Raw genomic sequence first — 21,232 nt, forward strand, 5'->3', positions numbered from 1 at the left:
GGGTATTATAGAGGGTACAGCTTGCATGGAGCACTGGGTGTGGTGAAAAAATAATGAATACTGTTTTTCTGAAAATAAGTAAATTGGAAAAAAAAATAAAGTTCAGGTTATGCTCCAGGAAAAAGGAAAAAAAAAAAAAAAGAATTAACTACATAAAAAGGTCACCTTTTGGGGAGTTTATAGTTTGATGAACTCTGACAAATATATAAAATCAGGCAACCACCTTTACAATCAAAATATAAAATATCTCCATTATCCTACACAGTTTTCTCATGACACTTTTGTAGTCAATCACTTCTCACTGTCCCTAAAACTATTGATCAGATTTCTAACCCTATAGTTCAGAGTTTTTCAGAATTATAGAAATAGAATCACAGAATTGACCTTGTATATGGCTTCTTTCACTTAGTGTAATATTTCGAAGACTCAATCATGTTTTTTTTTTTTATCTGACTAATTTATTGCATTTGTATGTAAATGCCATAATTTTTTAAACTACTTACCAGATGGTAGAAATTGGATCATCTCCAGGTTTGGGCATTATCATAAAGTGTATTTAATAGCTAAAAATCAGTTCACTTGAAGGTTCAAAATAATTTCATCAAGCATCCAATTGAAACCTCAACCTATTAATATGTCAAAATGTTATGCTTGTTACTTGTAAATAAATATACTACCAGGTGCCAGAGTGTAAAATGGTTTACAATAAAGCCTAAAATTACTTCTGTTGCTAATTGGATGCAAGGCTGTGTCTGCGGCTTGTACAAACCAGTTGGGATTTTTCCGTGTTGCCCCAGGACGGTGAACTGCTGATGATTCTGTTAAATATTTCATCCATTATTCTAAATTATTAATAATACTCCTCTGGGATACTTTCACTTCAGCTTTTGTTTAAGGTAGATTACAATAGTGTTTTTTATTGACAGAAATTAGTATTTTTGGAACTTTGATCCTCTGGGTGATTTTTTTTTCCTCTTTATTTTATTTCAGTAGAACCCTTGAGTCTGTAGTAAATAGAAAATGATAAAGCTGAAGCATTTAATAAGTGGAAAGAAGGAAAGAAAGCAATATGGAGTCTCAGAATAGTTATTTAAATTTCATCAGAGGATGCCCCAAGTTTTTTTAGTTGTCTCACTTTATTTTACTTTAATGTATAATGTATAACTACTGATTTGAGGCTTTGAATGATAGCAATTATAACAACCATCTTTCACAAAATGCAGGTTATCTGGAAAAGAAGATGGATGTCCATTAAAACTATTAATACTTGAGTTCTGAACTTCAAAGTGAGTATAAATTTGAAGGATGTGGAAATTCTTTACGGAAGAAAAGAATCTTTCTTTTGTGATCCCTCCCACAAAAATCGGTGATAGGAAATATCCAGCTTATAAAATAAAATATGATGATAAGGGAGTAAAATCATGATTAATTATGTTAAAATACATCTCTGGCATGTACATATAAGGGGACACTAGATACAGTAGATTCCAGAAGGTAAGGGGACTATAATTTTAACTTGACTTCAAACTCAGAAATTAAGTTAAATGCACAAGTCCCATTCAGGGAGTTGAATTTGACTACTACATTTTTAAGGTTTACAGGTTTTTTAAAATGGTTGTATATTAACAGATGTTGTAATCTATTTTATTCACATATAATTACATCTAACTTTCATTTTCTCTGATTCTCTTCATGAATTATTATCCTGAGTAAAATAATGTGGAAAAAATGCTGAGCATCTCTTTTCTAAAATCTGAAATACCATAGTTCTAGAACAGTCTGTTAGATCCACTTGGTAATAGAAACTGTATGCTAACTCTTGGACTATAGCTTTTTAAATAAGAATAGAGCAAGATGGGAGTTATAACAAGGATATAAACATATATTTTTATATAAAACTTTGTGGCCACATAGAAGTTGAAGATTGCAAGACATCAATTACCATTAAAAATATTAAAGTTATTCCCTAAAACCTGTTTCAGAAAAGCACATTGAGCATGGAACAGTTTTATCTTTCCCCAAATAAGAAAAACTAATATATATGCAGCAATATTAAGACAAATGCGAAAGAATAAAAATAACAGACTGCTTTAGCAAACCATTTCCTTTATAAGTCTGCAAGTAATGCATATAATGAAACAGACTAACATGTTTCACATAAAAGAGAATAGTATGTCATGGAAATAAGTAGAATTCTTATACTTAAAAAGAAAAGGTTTGTATAATGTTAGGGAGGGAAAATGTTACCTTAATATTCAAGATTCTTTTGGCTGGTTTAAGAATTAAAGTGACATGAGACAGATTAATAGGAGAAAATGAGATTAATTGCAAATATATGGGTGGCTCCATGAGAATATGGGAATAATAGGCAGTCAGGCAATTGAGTCTTATATGCCATTCTGGTCAAAGAAGTATGTGGAGGTCTGGGACTTCAAAGGGAAGACAATTCAAAGGAAAACAAAAAAGAGTCAGTGTTTGAGGAACAAATGTTTACTGGGCCACAAGGAAACAATGGGATATACAGAAGAATTTTAACAGACTTTGCTAAGTTCCTCCCTCTCTATCAAACCTACTTCATTTTACATTGTAGTTGTTTATGGTGATGGTTCCCTTTTGGAGCAGGGAGCATTATCTAAATTTGGAGCATTATCTAAATTCTTTTAGACATTTGAGGAGGAGGTAAAAGGTAGTAAAAGGGGAAAAAAAAGGAGGTAAAAGGAAAAACATTCTGAGTCTTCCTTTTCTCAAAAATGATCAGGTTAAATTAATGATCATGCCAAAAAGACACATTCTGGGGTAGCAGATTTTACTTTCCTACAATAATTTCTATTAGTATTCAACAATTCTGCAAAGAATATGGGGAAAGTAATATAAAAAGCAGTGACCCAAATTATGTAGACACATGTAGGAACCTCAAAAAGGTTAGTTTAAAAAAATACAGAATATTTTTTATTAAAATACATTGTTTGTTTTTGTCATGTTTTGCTTTGTTGCATTTGTTATATATATTGAAAACTGTCCATTTGAATATAGCAAAGCCAGTGAAGAAAATTCGTAATAATAATTGTGTACTCTAGGTGCAGAAAAAATTTCACTTTACCAAATTAATGGAATCAGTCCTGCTTAGTCATTGACTATCACAGGATTTGTAATATAAATGTAAATCCTGAGTTTGCAAATCCCCCTGGTACACGTTATAAAACACAGAACAACATAGTGTATTTGCACAGGTGGAATAAAAAAGATAGAAAAATACATTTAAAATAACTCATATTCTCTTGTTTAAATTATTCATGCAGAGTTGAGCCCATTAAGGAAGAAAGGGTAAAAAATGTATATTAGCCAAAGAAAATATTCAATTTCCAGAGAAAAAATTGTGAGAAATATTATAATAAAGAGAACTAATGGATGAAAAAGAATTTAGTATTGTCATAGCATGTAACTACGTGTCATCACAAATTTCAGACTGGAGAAATCCTTTCCAAATAGATAAATTTAAGAATATATACCTTTTTCTTGCATTAGGTAAATATATAAATATTTAGGTTAATATATATGTTTAGTTAAGATGTGTAATTAGTATATATATTTATTTAGTTTGTATATATTTAGGTTAATTTCTATATAATTAAATTAATTTATATACATTTATATGTATTTATTTATACATATGTATACATATACATATTTATACATACATTATACATATTTATATGTATTTAGGTTTTTATATATTTATACATAGGTTCATGTGTATATATATATGAAAATTTATATTACACTACAATATATTATATTCATGTGTATGTTTAATTTTTTCTTTTTTTCTTATGTATATTTGTTAAGGTTCATATTAAGAGAAATGAAAAACCAATCAATGGAAATAGAGTTCATTCTCCTGGGACTGACAGATGACCCACAATTGCAAATTCTGATTTTCATGTTTCTCTTTCTTAATTACACATTAAGCCTGATGGGGAACTTAATCATTATCCTTCTCACCCTGCTAGATCCTCGCCTCAAGACACCAATGTATTTCTTTCTCCGTAATTTCTCATTTTTAGAAATTATATTCACAGCAGTATGTATTCCCAGATACTTGATAACCATTGTAACTAGAGAAAAAACCATCTCATATAATAATTGTGCAGCTCAATTGTTTTTTATTCTTTTATTGGGAGTTACAGAGTTTTACCTTCTGGCTGCTATGTCCTATGACTGCTATGTTGCCATCTGTAAACCCTTGCATTACCCAATCATTATGAACAGCAGAGTGTGCTATTGGCTTGTACTTTCCTCTTGGCTAACCGGATTCCTAATCATCTTTCCCCCAGTGCTTATGGGGCTCAAACTCAATTTCTGTGCTTCCAGAATAATTGATCACTTTATGTGTGAAACTTCTCCTATCCTGCAAATATCCTGCACAGATACACGTGTCCTAGAATTGATGTCTTTTATCTTTGCTGTGGTGACACTTGTGGTCACATTGGTGTTAGTGATTCTCTCCTACACTTGCATCATAAAAACTGTTATGAAATTCCCTTCGGCACAGCAAAGGACCAAAGCTTTTTCCACTTGTACTTCCCATATGATTGTTGTCTCTATGACTTATGGGAGCTGCATCTTCGTGTATATTAAACCATCTGCCAAAGAAAGGGTGACTGTATCCAAAGGCATAGCTTTGCTGTATACCTCAGTTGCCCCTTTACTAAACCCCTTCATTTATACCCTAAGGAACCAGCAGGTAAAAGAAATCTTCTGGGATATGTTACAAAAGGTGTGTTTTTCAAAAAAGCAATTGTAATGAATGTCACAAATCACAGCCTTGCTATAAAAACAACAAAAAATTCATTCATTTCTTTTTTTTAAGATTTGGTTTATTTATTTGAGACAGAGATAGCATAAGCAGAGTGGAGGCTGAGGGAGAGGGAGAAGCGGGCTTCCAGGGAGCCTGATGAAGGGCTTGATCCGAGGACCTGGGATCATGACCTGAGGCAAAAGCAGATGCTCAACTGACTGAACTCCTAGGCACCCTCATTCATTTCTTCTGATTATGTTTTTCTGCCTCATTACTTATCTGCTATGGACATTCTCTTGGAGAATCTTGCAGCTAAGTTCCACCGATACATTTTATTATTCCTAATGAAAACACCTCTCAAATCTGTACCACAAGCTTTAAATAACATTTCTTTATTGTATATTAGCTTCTAGAAACCACGACTTTTAAAAAATATGCCTTTTATAAGTATAATTTGCTATACTTAATTTGTTAATTAAACACCTATTATGTATCCCCCTTATTTCAGACATTGCAAAGTGCTCCATCCTTATATTTAAGAAGTTTGTCTTACTTAAAGGAGACAAACACATAACTCTAATATTAGTACATAGTGTATAATTAGTGTTGTAATAAAAGGATATTGAAATATTATGGGGCATTCTGTATAGTTTCTAAGTTATTCTGGAGTTCTGGGAGGCATTTAGGAGAAAGTAATAGTGAAACTACAAATATACATAAGGAAAGAAGACTTCAGTCTAAATATATGCAAATAACACAGCGGTATTAAATATCCACATGCATTTGAGGAATTAGTATATCTAATGTTTAAAACAAGATTTTTGAGATATTCAGTTTGGTTTCAGTAAAGTTTTCTTACAACTACAATGTCAAATACTTTACAGAATACATAAAATTTTTGTGTCTCAGAATTTCCATATATAAAGTAGGATAATGTTTTAAAAGCTTTTATTTCATTGATTTTAGAGAGAATGTGTGTGTACAAAAGCAGGGGGAGAGGCAGAGAGAAAGGGAAGTAGACTCCCCGCTGAGCCCAGAGCTGATGTGTATCTTGATCTCAGGACCCTGAGATCATGATCTGAGCCAAAACTGAGATGGATGCTTAACTGACAAAGCCACCCAGGTGCCTGTTTAGCACCCAGTAAAAGATATTGTTTATTTTGAACAATTCAAGAATGTGGTTCAACTAGTACTTAATATGGTATTATACAGGTAGAGGTAACAAGTGTTTTGGACTTACACCTGGTATTTAAGTACTGTTGAAATGTTTTGTGAAGAATCACCTTGGTAGCGTTTTAAACGTAATTTACAGTTACAAGTCCTGCCCTTTCATTCTTATGTCTGGAATACAACCAGTATATCCTATGTTACCCATCTATTTTCTAAAATTGTTGTGAAATAAATTCAGTGTTTTTCATAGCAATGTAGTGTCAAATTATTGCCTTATGTAAGGTTTGTTTGCCAAAATCTTTCTCTCAATTCCAGCTTGTTTTCTACTTGGAAAATTTATGTTAATTCTGACCTGAAGAAAAAATGCACAGACTCTATTCCTCTGGCAACAATAGTGTGCATCTCCGTATTCAAAGATTCAGCAAACTTCCATCTAGGAAAGATACATTTCCTTTGTGTAGGTATTCCATCCTTACTTTTGGTTTAGGGAAGTGATAGAAGCGTAACTTTCATCTATCTCACTCCTTTTCTTCAGGGTAATTAGGTTAATACTTTCATCTGTTTATAAACCCTATATAAATGCATCTCACTGCAACTGTTGGTTATTTTATTTTTAGAATCTAACCTACAAAAAAAATTTGTATTTGGCTTTTTTATAGCAATTCATGAGCAACAGGGAATTCTCATTTGATGTACAAATTTGCAAGCTGTTTCTGAAATTTATTACTGAAAGTATGATTACTTTTACTTTCATTCAATGATTCTGAGAATCTTCTGAGACTATTAAAGATATTTTTTTCTAATGCTCTACTGTTATAATTCTATTTTCCATTTCTTCTGAAAGCTTCATAATTAGGAATTTCAATCCCTCTGAAAACAAGAATATTGTTTAGAAAACTTATTTGAACCTTTTTATTCACCAAAAAAGGTCTCATTATTCAAATAGTTTAAGTATAACTACAGAGATCTTTAAAGAAGCTGCTCAGAGTCTGTGAAGTACTAGTCCTAAGATAAACATTGGCTTAAGGAACCAGAAGAAAAAATTTGTCTGCATCCACGCCAGTGTAAAATGACTGTGCTGTACAACTGTTGTAAGAAATAGCCTTATTGATGCATTTAGACTGGGTCCGAGGACAGAGGGTCCCACAGGACCAGCCAAGAGGGTCCTTGACTTCCCACAGGATAGAATTCAAACGTGAGCCAGAAAAAGCAGAAACAGAGGTTACTGATTAATGTAAGTGATAGAATAGTAGAGTGTCTGGGAGACTTGGAAAGGAAAGGAGAATGAATCTTTTTGTTGTTTTCTGGGGCTAGGGGTTTATAGTAGAAAATGGTCTAGGGTGCACATTTCTCCAGGAATCCAGGGAAAAGTGAGTATCAGGTGAACAACAGGGATTATTCTGTATATTACTAAAGATAAGGGTGTTGATGCTGGTGTCAGCAAAATTGTTTGAAGCTAATGTTCTGGACCATGTCTGGAATCTGGCTCTTCTTGGATGTTACCAGGTGTTTGGGGGCTAGGACAAAACTCAGAGAATGTTAAATTTTATTCTCCCTTGAGGTGGGAACGTAGCTTCTTTGGCTTGTTCAGAGGCTATGTATGGAACATGAGTAAATGGGGCTTAGCATAAAACAGCAGAGATGGAGTCTTTCTGAAATGGAGTCCCTTTAGCTTTCATACTTTCTTATCACCTGTTGCCATACTGACGAGAAATTTGGGGATGCAGATAGTTGTGAATGAGATTTCTAAAAATGAGAAATTTTGGAGAAAAAATATATGGATGTTTTTGGATCAGAGTTCATCGGGGGAGGGTGATTATGGTTGGATTCCCAGTGACACTCAGCAAGTAGATAAAAACAAAAATAAAGAGGAGAAAAAGGACCACCTGTAATTCCAGATCATTGGTCAGTCCAAGAAGAATAAAAGGTGTCACTGCTGTGTGGTTTCTCACAGCTGATTTCTATGAAGAAGGGGGATAAATGGGAGGAGAAGAGGGGAAAAAATGAGAATTAAAGAGGAAAGTTTACAGAGATACCTACTCTCTTAATATCCTCATAAACACATTGCTGTGGACACCCAACCTCCTTTAATATTCTGTTAGTCAGCAGTAACATCATTAAAATTTCACTCATACAATTTGCATTCAAAAATTCACTAACTCTATCAAACTCTCTGAATTTTTTTCTTTTAATCCAAGCTTCACAAAAGGATAACACATTGCATCAATAGAGCTATATAAAAAAAAAAAAAAAGAAAGAAACTAAAGAAGCCTATATTTGGGGTGCCTGGTGGCTCAGATGGTTAAATAGCTGCCTTAGGCTTAAGTCATGATCCCAGGGTCCTGGGATTGAGTCCCATATTTGACTCCCTGCTCAGAGGGGAGCCTGCTTCTCTCTCTCCCTTGACTTCTCCCCTTGCTTGTGCTCTCTTGTTCTCTCTGTTAAATGAATGAATGAATGAATAAATAAAATCTTATAAAAAGTCTATATTTCTCTATTACTATTTATGATGGCCTTTGCTATTCTGTAAGTCAGATTTTAGTGGACTCTGCCTTTTAACATAACACAAACTTGACCTAAACATCTCTAGCCCACATACAGTGCCAAACTTTTCCATAATGACTACACAATTTTACATTCCCACTAACAATAGAAAAGCATTCCAATTACTACAAATCTACATTTAAAAAATTAGAGTCATCCTAATGGGTTTGAAGTGTTGTATCTTGGTATTGATTTGCATTTCCATAATGACTAATAATATTGAGTATCATTGTATGTGCTTTTTGGACATTTCAAGAAATTTGTATTCAAATCCTTGCACATTTAAAAAAATATTTTATTTATTTATTTGACACACAGAGAGCAGAAGTAGGCAAAGAGGCAGGCAGAGAGAGATGGGGAAACAGGCTCCGTGCTGAGCAGAGAGCCTGATGTGCGGCTCAATCCCAGGACCCTGAGACCATGACCGGAGCCGAAGGCAGAGGCTCAACCCACTGAGCCACCCAGGTGCCCCTCCTTGTACACTTTTAAAAGACTCATTAATTTATTTGAGAGAGAGCGTGTGTGCACTTGCACAGACATATGTGTGAGTTGAGAAAGGGTCAAAGGGAAGAAATCTTCAAGCAAATTTCCCCACTGAGTGTGGAGCCTGACATAGGGCTGATCTCAGGACCCATTAGAGCATGACCTGAGCTGAAACCAAGAGTCGGACACTTCAACTACTGAGCCATCCAGAAACCCCCAAATTCTTGCACATTTTAAATTGGGTTATTTCTTTATGATGTTGCTGATTTGTAATAAATTTTTCATATATTCTGGATACTAGAGTTTTTAAGATACACAATTTGGAAATATTTTCTCTCTTTCTGTAGATTTTATTTTCACTTCTTGACAATGTCCTTAGATGAACAAAAGGATTAAATTTTGATGCAGTCCAAAATAATCCTTTGTTGCTCATACCATATCTAAAAATCCATTGCCAAATCCAAATCCAAGGTCATATATCCAACCTTTTTAAATGACCTGGATTGTCTGCTTTTACATCTAAGTACACAGATACACTGTATTTGAGGTGATTTTTGTATAGTCTAATTTTATTCCTTTCCATGTGATTATCTAGTTATGCCAGCACTGTTTGTTGAAAAGGCTCTTCTTTCTCCACTGACTGATCTTGGTACCCTAGGGGAAAATTGGTGATAGATGTTTAAGCTTATTTCTGGATTTTTCATTTTATTCCATGTTTCTATCTATCTGTCTTTTTGCCAATATCACAATTCTTTTGAGTATTGTGGATTTGTAGTGTGCTTTGATACTGAGATATTTGAGTCTTCTCACTTTTTTCTTCTTTTTCAGGATGGGTTTGGATATTCAGGCGTCCTTGCAGTTCTATTTGAATCTGAGAATCAACTGTTCCATTGTTTTTGTGGTTGTTTTCTATTTTGAAAAAAAAAAAAAGTAATACTATTAAGATCTGATGGAGATTGAACTAAATCTATAAATTGTTTTGGTGGTATCTTAATAGTATTCTAAGAAACTATGAACATGGAATGCTTGATGCTATCTGTTTTAGAAGGTAATTAATTATTAAGTGAATATTTAATAGATATAAACCTTTTTTGGATTATTATTATGTGAGTTTTGGCAAATTGTTTCTTTCAAAGAATGGTCCTTTTCATTTAGGTTACCAAATATTAGAATTGTTCACAGGGTTCCCTTATTTTTATCCTTTTAATTGCCATATCCTACAGATTTTTCTTTTTTTCTAGTAGATACATTTGATGCTATAAATTTCCCTCTAAGCATTGCTTTCACTGAATTCCACAAATTTTAATAAATGTTGTTTCATTTTCACTTATTAAAAAACATTTAAATTTCTTCCCATTCAGTTTTCCCTCCCTTTTCTTAATGGTCTTCCATGCTATTCCACAGCTTATGAATCATTGAACACTATGTCAAAAACTAATGATGTAGTAAAGCTTGAAATCAGGTAGCGTGATGCCTCCAGTTTTATTTTTGCTTTTCAACATTCCCTTAGCGATTCGGGGTCTCTTCTGATTCCATACAAATTCTTGGATTATTTGCTTCAGCTCTTTGAAAAATACCGGTGGAATTTTGATTGGAATGTCATTTAAAGCTGTGACCACCAAGACAGCATGGTACTGGCATAAAAACAGATACATAGACCAGTGGAACAGAGTAGAGAGCCCAGATATGGACCCTCAACTCTATGGGCAAATAATCTTCAACAAAACAGGAAAAAATATACAGTGGAAAAAAGACAGTCTCTTCAATAAATGATGCTGGGAAAACTGGACAGCTATATGGAGAATAATGAAACTCGACCATTCTCTTACACCGTACACAAAGATAAACTCAAAATGGATAAAAGACCTCAACATGAGACAGGAATCCATCAGAATCCTAGAGGAGAACATAGGCAGTAATCTCTTTGATATCAGCCACAGCAACTTCTTTCAAGATATGTCTTCAAAGGCAAAGGAAACAAAATCAAAAATAAACTTTTGGGACTTCATCAAAATCAAAAGCTTCTGCACAGCAAAGAAAACAGTCAAAAAATCAAAGAGGCAACCCACAGAATGGGAGAAGATATTTTCAAATGACAGTACAGACAAGGATCTATAAAGAACTCCTCAAACTCAACACATACAAAACAAACAATCATATCAAAAAATGGGCAGAAGATATGAACAGACACATCTCTCATGAAGACATCCAAATGGCTACATGAAAAAATGTTCATCATCACTAGCCCTCAGGGAGATTCAAATTAAAACCACATTGAGATATCACCTTACACCAGTTAGAATAGCCACAATTAGCAAGACAGGAAACAACATGTGTTGGAGGGGATGTGGAGAAAGGGGAACCCTCTTCCACTGTTGGTGGGAATGCAAGTTGGTGCAGCCTCTTTGGAGAACAGTGTGGAGATTCCTCAAGAAATTAAAAATAGAGCTTCCCTATGACCCTGCAATTGCATTACTGGGTATTTACCCCAAAGATACAGATGTAATGAGAGGAAGGGCCATATGTACCCCTATGTTTATAGCAGCAATGGCCATGGTCACCAAACTGTGGAAAGAACCAAGATGCCCTTCAATGGACGAATGGATAAGGAAGATGTGGTCCATATACACTATGAAGTATTATGCCTCCATCAGAAAGGATGAATACCCAACTTTTGTAGCAACATGGACGGGACTGGAAGAGATGATGCTGAGTGAAATAAGTCAAGCAGAGAGAGTCAATTATCATATGGTTTCACTTATTTGTGGGGCATAACAAATAGCATGGAGGACATGGGGAGTTAGAGAGGAGAAGGGAGTTGGGGGAAATTGGAAGAGGAGGTGAACCATGAGAGACTATGGACTCTGGAAAACAATCTGAGGGTTTTGAAGGGGCGGGGGTGTCGGAAGTTGGGGTACCCGGTGGTGGGTATTATAGAGGGCATGGATTGCATGGAGCACTGGGTGTGGTGCAAAAATAATGAATATTGTTATGCTAAAAATAAATAAAATAAATTTTAAAAATAATAAAATAAATTTAAAAATCCTAATAAAAATTTTAAAAAATTAAAAAAAATAATGTACTATATGTTGGCTAATTGAACATAATAAAAAAAAAAAAACTAAATAAATAAATAATAAATAAAGACGTTTTAAATGCCTCTTGAGATTTCTTTTTTGACCCATGTGTTTTAGAAGTGTTATTTAATCTACACATAATTTAAAATTCTCATTCATCCTTTTCACTGATTTTACTTTAATACCATGTGGTTTGAGACCCAATACAGTATTAATTCTAGTCCTCAAAATTTTTAAAGTGTGTTTTATGGCCCAGAATGTGATATGTCTTGGTGTGCTTGGGAAGAAAAGGTATATAGCTGTTGTTGGTTGAAATAGTCTACAGATGTCAATTATATACAGTTGATTCTTGATGTTGAGTTCAACTATGTCCTTACCAATTACATGGCTGCTACTTCTGCCCATTTTGGATAGAGTTGCTGAAACTTCTAATATGATAAGGATTCATCTATTTCTCTTTTCAATGCTATTATTTTTTTCTCAAACTGTCGGATACATTTGTGTATGCATGTTAAGGGTTATATCAATATATTTTCTTTTTTTTTCCAATTTATTCATTTTCAGAAAAACATTATTCATTATTTTTTCACCACACCCAGTGCTCCATGCAAGCCATGCCCTCTATAATACCCACCACCTGGTACCCCTAACTCCCACCCCCCTGCCACTTCAAACCCCTCAGACTGTTTTTCAGAGTCTATAGTCTCTCATGGTTCACCTCCCCTTCCAATTTACCCAAATTCCCTACTATATTTTCTAATGTTAAATGGACAGTGCATTTTACAAATAAATTCCACTTCATCATAGTATACTACCATTGTTATATGCTATTGGATTGAATTTTTATATATTATTCTTAGAATTTCTTTATCTGTACTCATAAGTAATTTTCTGAATTTATTTTTTTCTTTTAATGCCTTGCCTGTGTTTTTGTGTCATGATAATGAGGGCTTAGGTTGAATTGAGTATTCTGCCCTCCACTTTTTTGAAGAATGTGTGTATAGTTGGTATTTTTAGAATTTTTTAGTATAATTCATATGTGAAGCCATCTAAACCTAGATGTGTGTGTGTGTGTGTGTGTGTATGTGTTTGTGTGTGTGTGTATGGAGGGGACATTTCTAGCTATGAATCATTTACTTTAGCTATTATAGAGTTCTCCATTTATAAATTCCTTCTGACTGCTTTGGAAGTTTATGTTTTATAAGGATTTTATCCATTTCATATAAAATATCTATTTTTTGCCAAAAATTGGTTCATATTATGTCATTATAATTTCAATATCCAAAGGATCTGTAGTGAAGTCATATAATAGTGCTAACATCAGTAATTTGTGCCTTCTATTTTTCCCTGATGGATCTAACTAGAGATATCAATTATGTTTATGTCCTAAAGATTTGACTTCTGTTTTCATTGTTTTTTTTGCTATTGTTTTCTGTTTTTTGTCTTAGAGAGTTTTTCTTTAGTGATTCAATGGATGTAGCACAATGTTCAGCACTTAGTGCTAAAAAAAAAAATTAGATATTCAAATACCATCAAGTGAACATCGATCTGTGCCTCAACGTATGTTAAGAGATGAATCTAGTTCCCATGAACTGAGTACAACTTGATACAAGTCGGTAGCACATTTTGCTGAGAATAATGATCAAGTGACTCAGTGGGTTGCAGACCGCAACAGAGTAGTCATAGGACATATGAACACAAAATTTCTGAAGCTCCCAAAAAGAAGAAGAAAAAATAATTGAGTTGTACCAATACTCTAGGGAAATGTTTAGTCTTCTGTCATGGGAGTTATCAACAATTTAGGGAAATAAATGAGCGTAAATGAGATTTTCAAGAAGGAGAAATTTTGGCAGAAGGAATACATTAAAATATTTAGGTAGGGATTTAGCAGAGTGATATTTTTCATCATGTTCAACACTATACCTTAGAAATATAAAGAAGAAAACAACAACTTACAGAAAAGTCTTATTTGTTTGTCTAATCCAGATAAACTCCATCTCCACTGATTGTTATTTACCTTTATGAATCTCACCAAAACTTCACAATAAAAATGGTTAAACTGAGGGAGGTTTGTAGGTCAAATGGGTGATGAGTATTAAGGAAGGCACTCATTGTGATGAGCACTGGGTATTACATTTAAGTGATGGATCGCTAAATTCTATCCTGAAACCGATTTTGCAATATATGCTAAATAACTAGAATTGAAATAAAAAATGCAAATAAAAAATAATTAGGCTAAACTTACTAAACCATAATGTTATTACAAGGTGATTTTTTAAAAAATGCTAACAACCAAAGAAAGACACTTTTTCAGAATCTGATCATGAGCAAGTATTTTTTTTTCTGCATAAAATATTAGCTAAATCATGTACCAGATTAGCTTAGCTATTATCATATCCTGAGAGATATTCTCTCTTTTGGAAAACTTATATAGTTCCTATTTGCCAAAATGAAATTTAACTGATTATTTTAAATTTGAATCCTTGTGATATGAATATGTTAAAATATCAGAACATTTTAAAGAAAGAAATTTCTTTGGTATTAAAGAAAAAGAAATGACTAAAGTAAATTCTAAATGTCAGTGTCAACTATAACCCATTTCCAAAAGCTTCCCTTAACGATAGATTTTTAATTCATGTTTTTCCAATGCCATACTTTCATATTTCATTTTTAATCCAGTTTCTGAATTTAAGTTATAAATCCTGAATATTATTCTATACTTTTACTTTACACAAGTAAACTTATTCATTATTTTTTAATCAAAGGCCTCTGCCTTTGGCTCAGGTAATGATCTCAAGGTCCTGGGATCAAGCCCTGCATTGGGATCGCAGCTCAGCAGGGAACCTGCTTCCTCCTCTCTCTCTCTGTCTGCCTCTCTACTTACTTGTGATCTCTGTCTGTCAAATAAATAAATCAAATTTTTTAAAAAAAAATCAGTAAATGAGATGATACTTTTCTAAATCTATACCATGTATGGGAAGAAACATAATTATAAGAAATTATAGAAAAGTTAAGCAAAATAGAGATACAAAATGCTATCCTTAGTTTCATCTTTCAAAAGATACAAGAATATGTGTGATTAATAATTTATAATTTCTTCAACACATTTATTCTCATGAAATCATCTGAAGTTGATGTGTATATTATGTTTTCAAACCAGGCTTAGGTATTTGCTGAAATTATTATGCTGTTCCACCCTTCAGGAGGCAGGTATGCTCAATAATTTCTTATGATTGCTAGTATATTATTTGTCAGGTTTAATTGAAGTATTTATAATTGCTCATAATTCTCTCACACAAACTAAACAACTGGTTTCAATGGAATAAACTCTAATGCAAAATGTTTTATTAGTTTTATTTATTTTTTAAAGAGTTATTTATTTTAGAAAGAATGAGAAAAAATACTTTATATTCTTGACTAGAATTCAAAGATAACAGACAGACTAAAAGCTTCCCTCTATTTCTTTCAGATATTCACAGGTAAAGAATTGAGATGAGAAAAAAAAATATCTCTTGAAGGACATAAAGAAAATTAAATTCTTTGGAACAAAGATTTTTTTTTTTTTTTTTTTTGTGCAAGTAGAGCTTGAGAAGAGGTAAAGATGAATATCAAAGACATGAAAGCAAAAAATACAAAATAAAAAAATAAAAACAAACCAGAAGAAACTGTGTATTGGAAGCTACTACTGGATACATTGATATTATTAGGGGTTCCTTTGTTTATTTCCTTTGTATAAAATGCAACAGGACATTCATTTGTTTGAGAAAGAAACAACCCTGTGTATCATGTTCATGAAAGCTTTTTTCACTTGCTGGTTCCTTAAAGTATAGATGAAAGGATTCAATAATGGGGCCACGGAAGTATTGAGCACTGCAATTCCCTTGGAAAAAGATATTCTTTGTTTAACTGAAGGTTTAACATACATGAAGATGCAGCTGCCATAAGAGAGGGATATCACAATCATGTGAGAAGAACATGTTGAAAAAGCTTTTTTCTTCTGCTTACTTGAAGGGATTTTTAGAATTGTTAAGGCAATAAAAGCATATGAAATTATAACCATTAGCAATGTGACCACAAGTGTCATCGATGCAGAAATGAACCCCATGGTCTCAACGAGCTGTGTGTCTGAGCACGAGATCTGCATGAGGGGAGTTGTATCACAGTAGAAATGGTCAATAATTTTGGAGGCACAGAAGTCAAGCTTTAGTCCCAAGAGGAGAGGAACAAAGATGGTAAAGAATCCAGCAAGCCAACAACATAAGACAAGTTGAATGCAGATCTTACTGTTCATGATGGTTGTGTAATGCAGGGGCTTACAGATGGCAACATAGCGGTCATAGGACATGGCAGCCAGCAAGTAAAATTCAGATGCACCAAGAAGGAAGGCAAAAAACACTTGAGTAATACAATTATCATAGGTAATGGTTTTGTCTCCAGTTGCCATAGTAACCAACAATTTAGGGATACATGTAGTAGTATAGGAAATTTCTAGGAAGGAAAAATTCCTAAGGAAAAAATACATGGGGGTCTTGAGGTGAGTATCCACCAGGGTGAGTGTGATGATGGTCAGATTGCCAGTGACGCTCAGCAAGTAGGTGAGAAGCAGAAAGACAAACAACACAACTTTCAGTTGTGGGTCATCAGTCAAACCTGCCAGTATAAACACTATTGCTTGTGTGTGGTTTCCCATTACTATCCTCTATTTTTCCAGTTCTAAATAGGAAAGACAAACAGAAAAACACTGACAATCCCAGTGGAAAAATAAGAGTGATTTAATTGTCTAAAATAAGGTTAGCAAGTGACATTTCAGATAGAGTAACACAATGCTCATTCAGGTTTTGAAGATGGGTATGCCAGAAGAAACAATAGTTTGCATTTCCAGAGCATCTGGACAGAGAATTCCATCTTCAGTTTGTAATTCTCCTGGCGAATTAACCTACATGATGGTATAAATTGTTGATATTTTAAGGAAATAAATTTGATGGAAATTAGAGGGAGATTTCAAACATAGAAAAATGCTTTTCCTCTCCTGAATTTATACAAGAATTGGAATGGATGCCATTTCTTTTTTTTTTTTTTTTTTTTTTTTTTCGTTTTTGTTTTTTTTTTTTTTTCCCAATTTATTTATTTTCAGAAAAACAGTATTCATTATTTTTTCACCACACCCAGTGCTCCATGCAAGCTGTGCCCTCTATAATACCCACCACCTGGTACCCCAACCTCCCACCCCCCCCGCCACTTCAAACCCCTCAGACTGTTTTTCAGAGTCCATAGTCTCTCATGGTTCCATTTCTTGTTCAATTAAAAGGTATGCATTCTAGAAACAAAGTGATATCTGTCCTTAAAAGCACAGCAGCCCATTTATTCCATTTAAAACACACACACACACACACACACAGCCCTTGCGGTCTTCAATAAACAGGGCTGTCATAACTTTACCATTTTCTTCAACTAATCAACTCAAATACCTGATTCTTGTGTCATTTATTTTCATGGATAATGAGATAAAATTTCAGATAAGTGACTTTGAGATATTGGGAATTTATTTATTTGCCATCCTTATTAGTATTTCCATTTCTTCAATACAACCCCTTCCCAGTTTGTATCCTGAAACAAATTCAGTGGGAAAAGCCTGGTAATTTCAGTGTATATAAGAAAAAAGCTCAGTTTTCCTCTACATGTTATAGTTCTGAGAATAGATCAAGTAAAATAAGGTGACGATGAGAAAAATAATAGAGATGCAGAGAGAAATATACAAATTAGTGTTCAGAAAATTGTCTGAGGTGTTAGAGGTAAAGAGAAGAGAGCAATAAAGACAAAGCTTTACAGAAACCCAGAAGATAAAAAGGGTTTAAAGAGACAGGATAGCAAATTTGAGTAAAAAAAAATAGAATATTTAAAATATACAAATTACTAAGACAATTTTTAAAATAAAAAAATAATAAATAGGTAACTAAAATATGTCACTTAGTAAATAAAAATTTTAAGGAGAAAATGTTCTCCAATAAAATTCCTCCCCATCTGCCTCTGTGCTTTACACTTACCATTTTATTCTTTGTCTAAAATACAGACTGAAAACGTGAACAATTTTGAGATCAGCATGGCCTAAGGGAAATAGGGTGTGAGAGTATTTGGTATATTTCAAACACACAACATATCTCAGAACAGTGGTGACACCAATTTTAGGCAGCATATATTTCCTTATCATAATGACATTCAGCTAACTCATAATTAAAGAAACATTAACTATACAGATACTGTTTTCAACACCACACATATACTGAGACAATCATATGCTCCGGTTTGCTAGGCTGGTCAGTTGGAAATCAGGTTTAAGTTTGAAGGAGTATATTATCTAAGTCATCACCTTAAAAGTAAAATACTTGGTGCAAATAATTATAGGAGATATTATAGTCTATTTCTCCAAAAAATTACTTGTATCTCTAAGGAGTATTTCCTTCCCTGGTATCTTCATCATCAAGCACAATAAAATACTTAAGGTTTGGCTTTGGGCACTAGTAAGACAATACTGCCTGTCTTGATACCAAGAGAATTACTTTCAACCTCAAAAACACAAGTTATTATTATTTTTTAAAAGAGTTTATATATTTATGACAAAGAGAGAAAGTGAGAGAGGGAACACAATGATGTAGGAGCTGAAGAGGGAGAGAAGTGGGCTCCCCACTAAGCAGGGAGCCAGATATGGGGCTGGATCCCAGGACACTGGGATCATGACCTGAGCCAAATGCAGAGGCTCAAGAACTGAGACACCCAGGTGCCCCCAAAACATTAAGTTGTTATTATTAAAAGGCATGTACAGGGTGGCTCCATCAGTTAAGCGTCTTCCTTTGGTTCAGGTCATGATCCCAGGGTTGTGGGATTGAGTCCTGCCTTAGGCTCCCTGCTCAGTGGGGAGCCTGCTTTCTCCTCTCTCTCTCTCTGCCTGTCTCTCTGCCTACTTGAGATCTCTGTCTGTCAAATAAATAAATAAAATCTTTAAAAATTTTTTTTCAATACCAAATTTTCATTGTATTCTATTTGTCTTCTGTCACTGTTTTCTCTACAATCAAAATTTAAAAGATTAGAAAATTTAAATTAAATTCTTTAACAGTAAAACAGAACAACATGGGTTAAACATAACTAACAAGAAATATGGTTTTTAAATTTTAGACATACCTCTTCTTTTCATTTTTTTTTGAGTTTTAAATCATTCTGCCAAAGACCTAAAAACTCAAAACACCTTTTCAAAAGAAGATATATACACAGATTTATTCAGATAAAATTATCTCTGCTCTAGTCTTTAAATCTTTAACATTGTGCTGAACAGAGTACACTGACATTCCATTCCTCTCTGAATGGGTCTCCTTCTAGCTTACAATGTATAATTGTTTTTCTTTTGTATTTAAGACAACTTTGTAAATTGTTTCATTAGCTGTTTTTTTTTTTTTGTAGATACTTAGAGTAGTATATTAAATTTCCCCATTGCTACGATTTACTTATTTTTGTATTGAATAATTTTCCTTGTATTATCCTCAATGCCATATAAGTAAGTAAACACTTGATCCCTTGGACTATTTATGCTTTCTGGGCCCTGAAGGAAAAAATCTAAAGAATATTGAGAGTTCTCAGGAGTGTATGAGCTCCAAGAGCACCATTCCCAAGGGATCACATATTTATAATTTATAATTTATTACAAAATTCTCCCCAGCCACCAAATACTGTGGGACCTAGATGGCTCAGTTGTTAAGTGTCTGCCTTTGGGTTAGGTCATGATCCCAGCTCTGCACTGGGCTTCATGCTCAGCAGGAAGCCTGTTTCTCTCTCTTGAATTCCCCGTTTGTGTTCCCTCTCTCACCATCGTCCTCGCCATCAAATAAATAAATAAAATCTTAATAAAAATAAATATAAATATTTTAAAGACCTACCTTAAAATTTTATTTATTTCTATATTTATTTGAGAAAGAGAGAATGAGAGAGAGAGAGAGAGAGATTACAAGCAGGAGGGAGGAGCAGCAGAAGAGGGACAAGCAGACTCCAGTGTCAGCCAGATGTGGGGCTTGATCTCATGACCCTGAGATCATGACCTGATCTGAAATCAAAAGTCAGTTGCTCAACTGACTGAGGCACCCAGGCACCTCTAAAAAACTACTTTTAACTGTGTCTCCTGGGAATTCAGTTTAGGACTTCCCTACTATGTGATTATTCTTCTGGATAGTCACATTTGAGTTCAAAAATATAGATACCAGGAAAGAAAATAGGAAAAAATTTATTTCTGTTGATAATGAAAAGTGATAATATTTATTAACCTGTCATAGAAAACACTGCCTCAAGTTAAATACATCACCATTAATCCTGTAGATACAACTAGGAATTCTTTTTATGCATGACCTCAGTTTCATTTCTGAAAGGTGTCTTTTTCCAGATAATCTTTGTTGTATGATCTAGTAGATCTTAAACTGATGGATATTTCTTAATACCCAAGCATTCTCCACTTCCTCTGTGTTAATGGAATATTTATCTATGACTATAGCTAGCCTTCCTTGCAATTTGTCATGACCATGTGACTAAATTATAAACAAAGGGTATAAGTGGAGATGAGCAATTTCTATGGATTATCCTTTGATAAAAGAAGTTTGCCCTCCTCTTGCTCTCTAACCCCTCTCAGTGTTGTGATGTAGAGGGGATACAAGCCGTTTAGAGACAGAGAATAAGCAGTCACACTAGAAATACAACAAGAGAGACCACACCTAAGTTCCTGACATCACTGTAGGTCTTTCCAGCTTAGAAACGAGGAGTTTCAACATACAAGCCTAAACTTTTAAATGGGATAAAAATACAGTATCTTTGTTTAAATCATTGTAATATTTGTCTTTCTCATATCCTTATTATACAAATCCTTGTTATCAATACTGTTTCCTATATCTATGTATCTTCTCTGCTGACTTTTAAGTCAAATTATTTATCTTTTTGGTATTAAGTTGTATGGATTCTGTACATGTTAGGATTTTTTTTTTAAGATTTTATTTATTTGACAGAGAGAGAGAAATCACAAGTAGGCAGAGAGGCAGGCAGAGAGAGAGAGAGGAGGAAGGGCTCCCTGCGGAGAAGAGAGCCCGACACGGGGCTTGATCCCAGGACCTTGGGATCATGACCTGAGCCG

The 21,232-nt window shown here is 33.9% G+C and overlaps 2 protein-coding genes across 2 annotated transcripts; one reads left to right on the forward strand and one right to left on the reverse strand.

Moving 5' to 3' along the window:
• The first annotated feature begins 3,862 nt into the window (after positions 1-3,862).
• Positions 3,863-4,804, forward strand: LOC122891200 (olfactory receptor 6C6). Its single transcript, XM_044226693.1, has one exon. The coding sequence runs from the start codon at positions 3,863-3,865 to the stop codon at positions 4,802-4,804; it is 942 nt and encodes a 313-aa protein (XP_044082628.1).
• Positions 4,805-15,823: 11,019 nt separating this feature from the next.
• LOC122891141 (olfactory receptor 6C74-like) lies at positions 15,824-16,762 on the reverse strand. Its single transcript, XM_044226605.1, has one exon. The coding sequence runs from the start codon at positions 16,760-16,762 to the stop codon at positions 15,824-15,826; it is 939 nt and encodes a 312-aa protein (XP_044082540.1).
• Between the last annotated feature and the right edge of the window lie 4,470 nt (positions 16,763-21,232).

The sequence above is a fragment of the Neovison vison genome, chromosome 12 (assembly GCF_020171115.1).
Source record: "Neovison vison isolate M4711 chromosome 12, ASM_NN_V1, whole genome shotgun sequence".
In the NCBI taxonomy this organism is placed as follows: Eukaryota; Metazoa; Chordata; class Mammalia; order Carnivora; family Mustelidae; genus Neogale; species Neogale vison.

Bases quoted from the DNA above. Each gene is read 5' to 3' on its own strand.
- LOC122891200 (XM_044226693.1), top strand. From the start codon at position 3,863: ATGAAAAACCAATCAATGGAAATAGAGTTCATTCTCCTGGGACTGACA.
- LOC122891141 (XM_044226605.1), bottom strand. From the start codon at position 16,762: ATGGGAAACCACACACAAGCAATAGTGTTTATACTGGCAGGTTTGACT.